At 43.2% G+C, this 13,874-nt stretch overlaps 1 protein-coding gene across 1 annotated transcript in view; it reads left to right on the plus strand.

The window, feature by feature from the left end:
• Positions 1–2,215: 2,215 nt before the first annotated feature.
• Positions 2,216–13,874, plus strand: part of DNAJC11 (DnaJ heat shock protein family (Hsp40) member C11) — a 165,424-nt gene continuing 153,765 nt past the window's right edge. The window contains exon 1 of the mRNA XM_063437098.1: positions 2,216–2,331. Coding sequence (XP_063293168.1) covers positions 2,260–2,331 — 72 coding nt within the window. The 5' untranslated portion in view covers positions 2,216–2,259. The remainder of the gene's footprint in view (positions 2,332–13,874) is intronic.

Consider the following 13,874-nt stretch of genomic DNA (forward strand, 5'->3'; position numbering starts at 1 on the left):
AATCATCAGGAACTGTTTTCATCCCCTCCAATCACACCATCTCTCACAGACTACAGGATCTTCCTACATGATACAGCATAAAGAAATAGACGACATTGGTGAGATCAACCCACAGATAGTGGGGTAGATATAGTGCACTATATACTGGACTGCAATTAATCAGGACTGTAGTACTTTGCATTGTTTCCATTTTTTTCATTTTTCCTATTTTTTCCTATTTTTTTCTTATTTTTCCATAATTTTACTTTTTCATTTTTCCACATGATTTTTTCCTCATTTGTTTTTCTATTTTCTTTGCGCTTAAGATCACCAATTAACGTGTACAGATATACAGACTTTGAACTGTTCATCGAACAAAGGAGGATTCTGTGTCTAGATATATGTATATAGCTGGTGTATATAGGATGAATTTTGTGTTACTTTGATGAAATACCACTATCTTTATGAATTATTCTAAAAACATCACAATAAATACTATGAAATTGAACACAGGTTTAACTATCAGATTTATTGCCATTGGTTGAGTGCGGTATTCATATTTTGTTTATGAACCTATTTTATTACCCCTACTTATACCCTTTGTGTCACTATACCCCACTCCCTCTAGCATGTAAGCTCATTGAGCAGGGCCCTCAACCCCTGTTCCTGTGCATCCATTTGTCTGGTTACAATTACGTGTCTGTTAGTCCACCCATTGTACAGCGCTACGGACTTTTGCTGGCGCTATATAAATAATAAAAGAGTAATTTTAATCTGGAGTATTTTGTAGCTTTCGTTGTTAAGAAGTAGAAATGTGCAGGGTGGCTAAGGACCATTGATGCAACCATTCTTATTGGACCCCAACCGGGGAACACCAAAAAAAGGTAACTTCAACGCACAATATTTAGTACAATAAAAATAACTTTATTTCTTTATTGAAGGAAAGAAACAAATTGCAGACAACAGGGTATGAAATTTCAGGTAACCGCTACCAACAGACTGTTGTGTTTTGTGCATATCATCGGATACTGAAATGCCAGCAGGTGCGAAACGCATTGCATCTGGTCCCGGTTCACCACATCCAATGTGTGGTAAACTGGGACACTAGGACAAACCAGTTAGCTGTTACAATGGAAAAGAAAAAAAATATAGAGAAATGTATAAAATTCCTGAGCACGGGCTGGACTACTAAAATGTTACATCTGCCCTATGCAAAATTATTTTCCTCTATCTGTAGTGGCAACAAGTCCAAACATGTTAAATCTCTGTGAGATCAGATTCTGAAGATTCCAATCCATCTTTAAAACCCATAAAATACACAAGTGTTTAAGAGGACTGAGATTTACACATGGGAAATGTAGCACTGATTAATGCAATGTCCCAACACTATAAACGTTTGTTTGCTCCTTTAAGAGCCAGAATCATTGCTTCTAATAAATAAATCTTTATGAACTAAAGTCATGTTTAATGTATGTGTTGTTACCTATCATAAGCATTCTATCAACTGTAAAAAGACAGGTATAATGACTGTAAAAAAGGGGTTAAACAGAAAATGGACTTATTAAGCAAGACGACTGAGAAAATTGGTGGTGGATCTTCAATCAACTCCAACTTCAATGTATGGAAAGAGAAGATCAGAGGCAATGGATTTGCATGTGGCATAGACAATGCTGATCTATTCATTAATCTAGATCACCAAAAACCATACGTATTCACATCATAACTAAAAATATGGAATGCATAACTATATTTTCTCCCAAGGTGAATAATTAAAGGGACACATCAAGCAACCAACATAACCACTACAGCTGGAGTGGATAATGCAGAGGAAGTAAGGAGAAAAAAATAAAAAATTAATTTCTGCGCACAACGATTCGGTCAATGAATTTAATCATTGTTTGGGTAAGACGTCTACAGAGAACTGCTGTTTGTGCACATTATAGCTCTGAATGAATTAAACGTATTTATATGGCATGCCTTCCAGTATCTTGGCAGCCAGAAATACCTTGAAAAAAAACCAAAAAAAAAACACAATAAACTGCTGAAAATTATAAATAATAATTTAAAAAAAATTACCCATAACTAACTATTTTGAGAATAAATCTCACATGTAAGCATTATTGGTAAAAAAAAAAAAAAAAAAAAAAAGTACAATCAGGAAGTCTTTGCTGCAGTTCATCCCCCATACTACAGGTGTCGCTGTGCTGCCCGTCCTTCCTCTAGCTCAGCCGCTGTCCTATCTCCCCGCACACTCGGCGGGCAAGGTGAAAGGTTCTGAAGATGGCGGCGGCCTTTGCGGATGAAGCAGTGGATAACGATGATTATTACTCGCTTCTGAACGTCAGGAGGGAGGTGAGCTTCGCGGCCCGTTCGCCGTCTCTGCTGTCCCGAGTTACGGGGCCGCACGGAGTGCTACTCTTACTGTGTCCCCCATGGCCAGCAGCCGGCATTGGGATGTGACCCCAGGCAGCTGTCACTCCATTGACCAGGCACGCCGGCTCCATGTGACCTCCCTGGATCCTGGAGGGGAATTATAGCTAGGACCCCCTCCCACTGCCTGGGCAGTGAGTAAACATGAGCTGAGCTGTATAATAGCTGTATGTCCTCTCTCTCCCAACACGTGGGGCTCATTGTAACATGTTACATGCAGGCAATGCACTGCTACCAACTAGACATATGGTGGAGGCTACTGGCAAAAAGCTGACTCTCTTACACAAATTATACCAAAACAACTTAACATGCCCATGAAGAGAGAACTAAATTTTTATAAAATGTAGAATCCTGGCAAATGAGGGTTTATGCCGCAGACTGACTTCAATAACTACTTGCGTGTGATTTGAGTTGGTTTAAACCCATATAAAGGGTACAATAGGATAGCCAACCAAATTTTGCTGAATTATGACTCCTATGAGCCACGTCAGGCAGTTGACATGCTACAGACTGTCTGAGAGTGATTGCATTTGTAGAAGAAATAAATGTAGTAGACGAAATTGACAGCCGGCAGATTATATATGGTTCACGGCTTCATGCCACTTTGAGCTCTTAAATTGTTTACACACTTAAAGGACCACTCTAGTGCCAGGAAAACACTCGTTTTCCTGGCACGAGGGTGCCCCCACCCTTAGGGTCCCCCTCCCGCCCGGCTCTGAAAAGGGGTAAAACTTACCTTTTTCCAGCACTGGGCGGGGAGATCTCTGCCTCCGATCCTCCTCCGTTCCGCCCCGTCGGCTGAATGCGCACGCGCGGCAAGAGCTGCGCGTGCATTCAGCCGGTCGCATAGGAAAGCATTTACAATGCTTTCCTATGGACGCTTACGTGCTCTCACTGTGATTTTCACAGTGAGAATCACGCAAGCGCCTCTAGCGGCTGTCAATGAGACAGCCACTAGAGGATTTGGAGGCTGGATTAACCCTATTATAAACATAGCAGTTTCTCTGAAACTGCTATGTTTATAAAAAAAATGGGTTAACCCTAGCTAGACCTGGCACCCAGACCACTTCATTAAGCTGAAGTTGTCTGGGTGCCTAGAGTGGTCCTTTAAAAATGTATTCTTAAAGGGACACTATAGTCACCCAGACCACTTCAGTTTAATGAAGTGGTCTGGGTGCCAGGACCCTCAGGTTTTAACCCTTCAGATGTAAACATAGCAGTTTCAGAGAAACTACTATGTTTACATTAGGGGTTAATCCAACCTCTAGTGGGCTGTTTGAATGCGCGCGCAGCACTTGCCGCGCATTCCGCTCCACTCGGGAGCGGACGTCGGTGGGGGAGGAAAGGTCACCAGTGCCGAGGGAGCCCGACGCTGGATTTAGGTAAGTAGCTGAAGGGGTTTTAACCCCTTCAGCGCCAAGGGACGGGGTCCCTGAGGGTGGGGGCACCCATAGGGCACTATAGTGTCAGGAAAACGGCAATCTTTGCACTGTAATCTTGAAAAGGTTCATCGAGATAAAGCTGTTTCTGAACAGAATCGTGCTCCTTTAACAAATACAACCTTAAAGGGATTCTATAGTGCTCGGAATACAACTTTCTATTCCAAACACTATAGTCCCCTTTATTTACTCACCCGACTCCAGGATCGATGCCACTCGGTGCTTTGCCTCCTCCAATATCAACCGACAGAGGGGACCTTATGTGCATGCGTGGCGAGCGCATTAGGCCATCCCTATAGGAAAGTATTACTTACTTAGTACTGCAGTGTAATCATTTGTTTTACATTGCAGGACTAAGTGGGACAGAGCCAATGCAAGACCTGGATAATTTAAATGAACACTCAGAGAGCCATAACCTCTACAGAACTTCCCTTCACTCTCATGGCTTAGGCCACTGGTTAAGAGTTTCATCTGTTTGTTCTCAGCCAGTGAGTGAGCTAAGTTGTGCAATACAGATCTTAATCAGGAGAGCTAATGGAAGTTTCTGCTCATGGCAGTGGAGGTAGGAAGCGGCACTCAGCAGATCCCTGGTAAGAGGTCAGACCATTTAAAAATGGTATGACTACTTAAAATGAGGGTGAGGAATATATTGTTAATTAAATTAACAATCTACATTTACACAGCCCTCTGGTCTTGGCCATCATGGCAATCAGATTTTTCTTTGGATCTACAAGTTTTTTCCAAACATATTAATGGGCATGTGTAATGTCAAAAAACACTTAGCACTTTTTAAAGAACGTGAAATTTCATCTACACGTAGTGCTAGCAAATTTATAAATTTGTAAAAAAAAAATATTTAAAAAGGGGTTTTCTCCCACCTGTCAATCAATACTTCAGCATAAACTCTATGGCAGACTTCCCCAAACTCTGGCCCTCCAGATGTTGCTGAACTTCAACTCCCATGATTCTATTAATTAAATAGTCTGAGAATCATGGGAGTTGTAGTGGAGAGCCAGAGTTAGGGGAACCCTACTCTATGACAAGGAATTGATTGACAAAGGAGAGCAGCCCCCCACAAACTGTCTTTCTGCTCTCCATTCGCTTTGGTTGCTAAGGAAGTTCCATAGCCGGCACTGCTAGCACTTTCTAAGTAGTATAAGAACCTTTAGACACTGGCATGCTGGCAACAAAACCATCATGTTGGTGTCATGGAGGAGCTTTGCCTTGCTTTGGGAAGTGCCCCCAAGCAGGACAAATTTGTAAAAAGAACAGGACAGACAAGCACAGACTGCTGAGGTAAGAGGAGGCAGGTTCCATTAAGCTATATCCTTAAAGGGACACTAAATACAACAATTAGCTTAAAGGAGCATTAGAAGGTCAGGAACACAAATGTGTATTCATGACCCTTTAGTGTTAAAAACAAACAAAAAAACATGCTAGCCCTCTTGGCCCCCTTACATAATTAGAACACCCTTATTTTCAAAGCTGCACGGGTCCGGTGGCGCTTTCTCCATCCCGATCCACCGCCTTGGCTGACATCCTCAGAATTGATTGTCATCCACTCACAGTGCTTTCCCATATGAAAGCAACAGATTGGCTGAGATTGTCAATTCTGTTGATCTCAGCCTAGGAGGGGGGTAAGGGATGAGCCAAACGACACCCTGGCCAATCAGCATGTCCTCATAGAGATGCTTTGAATTAGTGGATCTCTATGGAGAAAGTTCATTGTTCCCATACAGAGTAAAAAAAAAAAAAGAATTAAAGGGACACTTTAGTCACCAGTACAAAAGCTTAAATGTATTTGTTCTGGTGTGTATAGCATGCCCCTGCAAGCTTTTAAGTGTGTAGCACTGACCTTGGAACCGCTAATAGCCATCTGAGGAGTAGCCACTAGAGGTGTTCCTAGGTAGGCAGTAATGTGAACACTGCTTTTTCTCTGAAAAGGCAGTGTTTACATTAAAGCATACATTGAGCTGTAGTTGTTCTGGTGACTATGGTGTCCCTTTAAAGAAACATTATAGGGTCAGGAACACAAACTTGTATTCCTGATCCTATAGTGTTAAAAACACCATTTAGGTCCCTGCTCCCCTTAAATATAGTAAACACTCACATTTATTCCTGCGCCGCGTGGGTCTGCCCATGCTGGCTCCGCCGCTTTGGCTGATATAATCAGAATTTTTCAGCCAATCCAATGCTTTCATATATACTGTATATCGATATTGTGTATGACACTTCACAAAGAACGAGTGGAATATGTGCCACTCTCACTAAACAGCTCTGGAGAACTCAGGCTTTTCATGAGGGTTCGATCCTTAGGTGCCTAAATGCCAAGTATGTGGATAAAGTTTGGGTTGCTTACTGTTTAGTCCTCCTCATAAACTCGCCCAAATCAAATTGCTTTTTTTGCACATTTGAGAAAGCTCAGAGAGACGGAGCGAAACGCGTAATGCTTTACGTCGACTGACTGGGAATGAGGCTTAACTGAAGGTAAGACTCTTGGAATAAGGTATTCCTGGTACCACTTTATTTTTTTACTTGCCTTATTTTACGTCATTGCCAGGGGATATCTAATGTGCATGCGCAGCCAGCCCTCCGCTCACAGTCTTTCCCTAAAGCAGTGAAACTTCGGAGGCATGATCTATACACATAAACTGCTTTATTAAAGGATCACTATAGGGTCAGGAACATAAACATGTATTCCTGACCCTATAGTGCTAAACCCACCATATAGGTGGCTTGCCCCCTATTAGCCCCCCTATAAAAGTTTGAAACTCACCTTATTTCCAGTGATGCGCGGGTCCGCTGCTTGGATTGGCTAAAAACGGCACGGTGCAGGGCCAAATGTAGTTTTGGCCAATCAGGACCTCCTCATAGAGATGCATTTAATCAATGCATCTCTATGAGGAAAATTAAGCGTCTCCATGCTGAACGTGGGGACGCTGAACGGCAGGGCTGCTTACTGTGCAGCCCTGATCCAGGAAGCACCTCCAGAGGCCTCTTTGAGGTGTCCCTAGGGGCAATGTAAACACTGCCTTTTCTCTGAAAAGGCAGTGTTTACATGAAAATGCCTGAAGGGAGCTATTCTACTCACCTGAGCAACTACATTAAGCTGTAATTGTTCTGGTGACTATAGAGTCCCTTTAAGCTAAAGATGTTTTGGTGACTATAGTGTCCCTTTAAGTATTATTGGAAAAGGTGAAATGTTTACTTGTTGTAATAGTGTTTTCTTTCTGTTAACAAAGCTTTACAAAACTTTTAGTCTGCTCCCATGTGTTTTTTTTTTTTTTTTTTTTTTAAATGATCAACAAGCATTGAGTGGCAGGCTGTAAAGTGCAGTTGGCAATAAAGTCTGTTAACATGTGTTGTCAGCTGGCTGTAAATATCTTGTCCACTGGCTTTGGTTACATGAGTACGAAGTCTGCTTATCTTCAGTGTCACATCTGGTGTCAAAATAACCAGTAGTATCAGTAAAGTTAATGGCTGCACAATATCTTTTGCCTATGCAATCCTGTTATAAATTTTAACTTTTGTGTCTGTCAGTAAGCATAGAGAGAGAGAGGAGGAGAGAGATTTTTCAAATGGTTGTTTTTGTTTACTTTTTTTTTTTATATATACACGTCTTTTTTTTTTTATGTCTATTTCGTAAACTTAATGTGTGCTACTTCTGTATAAAATCACAAATTATGTTAAGCTTCATCTTCCGAGTGCAGCCATGCCCTCCTCCCCCCACCTTTACCACTATCTGTGATGCCACAGTGCCGTATAAGAAACCTGGCCACTTCAGCTTTTACAGTTACAATTGTGATAGATTAATGGGTTTATGTCTCACTTAAGGGCATTGTAGCAGTTTGACTGTTCAAATAAGCGCATGAATGCATACCATTTGCAAAAGTAGATACCATGTGGTATATCAGATTTTCATATTTAAATTGTGAGCTTTATTGTACAGCCGTTTTTTTCACCTATTTCTTAGTTTATGGTATTTTATTTTGCAACTTTTTTTATTCATATGCATTGTAATTTAGTGGTTTTGTAAACCTGATGTGTGCTACTGTAATAATAATATAAAAATAACTAAATTGTGTATAGCCTTGTCAAGTTTTTGTGAAAGTACAGCGCTAAATTAGTACCCTTCCCACTGCAGTTTTTTTTTCTTTTTTTGTGGAGATGGTGCATTTTGGATCATTTTAGTAGCTCACATATTTAAATTACCACATAAATACATTTAATTGGCTAAAGTGACCATCATGGGGACTTCATAATTTTTGCATACACATTGTATTTTTGCTGCATGTTTTTTAAATTGTGTGCCACTGTAATAAAACTCCATGAATTGTACTCAATCTTAATCCCAATACTACACCTAATTCTAACTCTAGCAATAGTGTTAGAGTTATTTCCCCTGCTGATTTCAGCAGAGGTAATCCCTTACAGTCCAGAGCTCTACTACTCACTAACAGTATGAGCGGTATTATGCCCATTTCTGCTGCTTAATCATAATGTGAGAAGTTGTCACAATATAATTTAAATCCCCCTGCAGCCGTGATCACTCACCGTTATCAGCACTTAGCAGCATGCTTGGCCCAGCACTCATCACTCTCTGCAGCCAGTGATCACACTGCAGGGGGCTTGCAGAGAGACCCAATCAGGGTCTCCTCCCTATCGAAGGGAACTCCTGGTTATTATTAGAAGTTATGTCACCAGGACAGTGGCGTTCCTCAGTTACCCAAAGGGAAACTGTTCCTAATGATATAATACTGCAATTATTGTCATGTGTCCCTAAAGAAACACATCCATTACAAAATAATTACCGTATTTATCGGCGTATAACACGCCCCGGCGTATAACACGCACCTCATTTCCAGAAGGAAATTCCAGGAAATTTCCACCTCTCCCATAGTATTCCCCCCCCTCATCCCATAGTGTTCCCCCCCCCTTTCCATAGTAATCTCCCCCCCTCCCATAGTATTCTCTCCCCCCTCCCATAGTATTCTCTCCCCCCTCCCATAGTATTCCCTCCCCCCTCCCATAGTATTCTCTCCCCCCTCCCATAGTATTCCCCCCCATAATATTCTCTCCCCCCTCCCATAGTATTCTCCCCCCCCATAGTATTCTCCAACCCCATAGTGTGTCCCCCCTCCCATAGTGTCCCCTAGTGCACTTTCCCTCTGTCCCATATTTACTTACCTGTCTTGAAGCGTGGGCCGGCTTCACAGCGCGCACCGCGGAACTGGAACTTAAATTTCAGGTTCCGGTTTCCGGCGGGACTGAAAGGAAGTGTGCACACAATAGTGTGCACACTTCCTTTCAGTCCCGCCGGAAACCGGAACCTGAAATTTAAGTTCCAGTACCGGCGGGACTGAAAGGAAGTGTGCACACAATAGTGTGCACACTTCCTTTCAGTCCCCCTGGAAACCGGAACCTGAAATTTAAGTTCCAGTTCCGCGGTGCGCGCTGTGAAGCCGGCCCACGCTTCAAGACAGGTAAGTAAATGTAGGATATCGGCGTATAACACGCACCCATGATTTTCTCCCTATTTTCAGGGAGAAAAAGTGCGTGTTATACGCCGATAAATACGGTATATCAAACCGTAACGCAGCGCTCTGGAAAATGCAATATCAGCTGATAGTAAACATTTCTGAAGAGCGTGCACTCCAATATCTTTATGCACCGCTGAAGGACTTCCAGTTCTCTCATGATCTTTAAATTATTTAGAAGCACTTTTTCTTTCATGACCATGCACATTTGGAGGCATGTAAAACATGCAAGTTTAGCTATCTTTTTTTTTTTTTAAATTCTTTATTTTTCAGCGCACAATGTGAAAAAGTACACAAACATGTGTTGTTATGGAAATAGTAAAGTAAAGTATCGACATTTTAAATTTGGTACAATAAGACAACTGTAAGAAACATCATGCACATTTTTTGCTTTATGAGGGCTGTTGGGTTGTAGCGGAGTGTGGTTCGTGCGTAAGTGAGTAAGTATGGGTTTGTCGCTGTGTAGGTGCCGTCTCCACCAACATTGCCTGTTTTGTAGAACCCGGTAGTGGATGTCATGTCTAGGGGCTCGAGAGTCAGAATTCGTCTATGTCTTCTATTACGAGGAGGTTCAGGGAGAGGCTCCTTATGAATCGTTAGACTATTTGCATGTGTCCACGGTATTCCCTAGTAGGTTTATGTTGCGTGTGATCTAGTTGCGTGGCTCAGGTCCCTTCTTAGAGAATGACTGCTATGGTGCGGCTATGGGTGACACTTATGTGTTGTCTGATGTTGGACTGTCAGTCCTACTTAGCTATGTCTTAGTTAGGGTGGGTCGCTGGCCGAGTGGTGCCGTCGAGGTCGTGTGTAGGCCCCTTTGTGCATAGTTCCCCTGTTACCTTGGGGATGGGGGGGGGGGAGAGGGAGGAGGGTGTTAATTAAACTCCGGAATATGTGTGTTCCTGTAACGGTGGTAAGTAGGACAGATTAACCAATGTAACGGGGCAAACTGGAAATCTGGGAAAGTCTCAGTGCCCCTCAACTGGGGTCGATGTGAAATGTTCTTGAGTCAGGTCTTGGCTTCGCGTGGTCCTCTGGGTTCGGTTACTGCTCTGTTTCCCGTTGGTCTATGCTCGAGGCTTGAGGCTGCGTTGTTATCTTGTGTCTTTAGCCCCAGTGTTGTGAGTAGCGCCGGTCCCTCCGTTAGATCCGAGACTTTGTAGTGTTTTCCCTCCTTAGTTACCCACAGGGTCTTCGGGGTCGCCCATCTGTAGGTGATGCCTGCTTCTTGAAGGGTGGCAGTGATTGGTTTCAGCGTTTTACGCCAAAGGAGTGTTTCCCTGCTGAGGTCTTGAAATAGGGAGAGTTGATAAGTCTCGAAAGTGTATGGGGTCTTCCCTTTAAACGCTGCCATGATTCCCAGTTTGTCAGTCATGGTGCAGCAGCGCAAGATTAGGTCCCGTGACGCTGATTCTGGAGCCCGGGGTGACTTAGCTATCCTGTATATGCCATCAAACATAAATTGTCTGGCCCCTTTCGACGGTAGAACCGTTGCTACTAGGCGCCTGATGAAATGGGGCAGTTCTTCAAGTGGTATATTTTCTGGGACCCCCCGTATTTTCAGGTTTTTCCTCCTGCCTCTATCGTCCAAGATATTTAGTTGTCTGGCCATCGTGGTTTGTGTTGCTTTAAGGCTCAGCACTGTGTCCCCTAATGTTTGGAGGTCCTGTTTTAGGTCTGCCAGGCCTGATTCTGTGGCATGTGTGCGTGCTTTTACTGACTGCACTTCTGTGGTGAGTACCGCGAGGTCAGCTTCCCACATTTGTTTTAGGTTTTTCTGCAGGCCGGCCAGCATTTCCTGGATGTCACTTCTGGAGGCTGGTGTGTGGTCCCCTGTCCCCTGCAGCGCCCGCTGGGGGTCAATTTTGGGAAGGAGTGTGTCCGGGGGGTCTCCCGCCCTCTGTCTTGCCTCCGGTAGGTGAGTGATGGAGGGGGAAATGTCGGTGTGCTCTCCCTCCATTGAGGAGGTTGGTGAGGGCCCACGGGGCGTTTTTTTCTGCCCGGGGTTGAAAAGTAGGGCATCAGCGTGTTCTGCGTGATGCCCTGGAGCCGACCCACTAGTCAGGGGCTGTGTGCGTTGCAGGATGCTGCTGATATTTACAGGATTCGTTTTTTCCGTTCCGGAGCTCTGGAAGATGGCGGCTGCTTCGTTCCGGCTCCAAGCTCCGCCCCAAGTTTAGCTATCTTAAAGGAACACTATAGTCAACCAGATTACTTTAGCTAAATAAAGCAGTTTTAGTGTATAGATCATTCCCCTGCAATTTCACTGCTCAATTCACTGTCATTTAGGAGTTAAATCACTTTGTTTCTGTTTATGCAGCCCTAGCCACACCTCCCCTGGCTATGATTGACAGAGCCTGCATGAAAATAAAAACTGGTTTCACTTTCAAACATATGTAATATGTAATTTATCTTAAATAATTGTATCTCAATCTCTAAATTGAACTTTAATCACATACAGGAGACTCTTACAGGGTCTAGCAAGCTATTAACATAGCAGGGGATAAGAAAATTTTAATTAAACAGAACTTGCAATAAAGAAAGCCTAAATAGGCCCCCTTTACAGGAAGTGTTTATGGAAGGCTGTGCAAGTCACATGCAGGGAGGTGTGACTAGGGTTCATAAACAAAGGAATGCCCTCTATGTAGACAATGCCCTCTATGCACCAAAAGCAATACATAAACCTTTGGTATTTTTTTTTTTATTTTAGTGTCCTTTTAAGTCTCTAATTCTCACCTAGCTCACACAGGCTCTACCACAAACGTGAACAGGGATGTCTGTTAACTGAGGGTATGGCTGTTATCTGCTTATTTAGCAGTTTCACTCATTATTATTATTGCCATTTATATAGCGCCAAAAAGATTCCGTAGCGCTTTACAATATTATGAGAGGGGATTTAACTATAAATAGGACAATTACAAATAAACTTACAGGAACAATAGGTTGAAGAGGACCCTGCTCAATCGAGCTTACATTCTATAGGAGGTAGGGTGTAAAACACATTAGGACAGGAATTTGCAATCAAATAAGGTGGGCTGCCCTTTAGGAGAGGGCAAGAGACAGGTATGTGAGGTAGGGGTTAGTCTTGGAGGCCATAAGCTTTCCTAAAGAGATGGGTTTTATTTTATTTTAATTCTTTATTTTTGTCGTGCAGGTGATTACAAAGCATAAACATACGCCACAACAGCGTGTTTGAATAGTTACGCATAGGATTAACAGTGGCACGAGAGGTTTGCATATTTTTGTTGTGTTTTAACATGAAAATAACTGGCTTTATAACAATAGTAGGGTATTAAACACGCTAGGCTAGACAAGCTTAGAAATGGTTTAGTCACGTTCAGGATTATGTTAAATGGTATGTCGTGTCTATGGTATCGCATTTCTGAGGAGGTTAAACGTTTACTCTTATATCAGATTTACAACTGTTTAGAATCTCTCTGTAGTTATGGATCTAGAGGAGCTTGGCACGTAAGAAAAGACAGAGGAGAGACACAGAGTTACAGAGGGCTACCAACGTTGTGTTACGTACACGGCTGCAGGAAAGACAAAGCAATGAGTTAACAGGCGGTTCACCCTATACTAGCATTTCACTAAACATTGGTATGTCATTGGCTAATAACAGGTTAGGCTCACAAGGTGTAATAGGCTATGCCTACTTAGTTGTGCTAGATATTTCAGGCTGCATTATTTATACGGCATTCAACATTGCACTCTCGCTTTAAACTGTATAGGACGGGCACCATTGCACTATCCATAGCTTGCAGTACCATATTATGTGGTAGGGGTAGTCTAAAACATAAAAAAATAAATTAAAAAAAGCATACACAAAAGAGATCAGGAACAAGTGGAGCGCCTATAACAATAAGTGTGAGGTGGCAGGCATGGACTTAAATGTACTGATGTGTTTGCAAAATGAGAAACTAATGCAGTACCATAATGTCCCCTGGGGTCCCCCAGGTTAGGGGCCTTTTTTGGATAGATCGGCAGGTCTGGGTTCAGCCTATTTCCAAGGCTGGGAGGTGTGAGTCCCGTGTGTTAGGTGTCTTTAGGATTGCATCCAGTAAAAACATTGGGGTTCAGAGGTTGGGTGCTGATTTCAATGCAGGGGCAGAGTATGCTATTTGTGTCTAGGGATGTCAGCTCATTTTACGTGTCCGCCAGGTTAAGTGTGTACAGCACGGTCGTCTATGTCGGTGACATTACCGGAGCCGGCTGGCAGGCGGTCCGGGTCTTTTCACCCGCTCATCCGATGCCCAGTCTATGGAGGGGAGTGTAGTCGCTTTGCCGCAGACTTGTGTCCTATGATGTAGTGCTTTTCGGTAGGGCGTGAAGTTGTGCCTCGTGCGGAGACTTCGTGGTGTTTCTCCATGTCGCTGAGCAGTTAGTGGGTCTCATGTGATCAGTGGTCTCGCTCCGAGAGGTGTAAGGCCAAGTGCCAGCGTCCGAGTGGGATGTCGCCGTTTCCCGCCCGTGTGCTCTCCGACTCCGT

The sequence above is a fragment of the Pelobates fuscus genome, chromosome 11, assembly GCF_036172605.1.
Source record: "Pelobates fuscus isolate aPelFus1 chromosome 11, aPelFus1.pri, whole genome shotgun sequence".
Classification (NCBI taxonomy): Eukaryota; Metazoa; Chordata; class Amphibia; order Anura; family Pelobatidae; genus Pelobates; species Pelobates fuscus.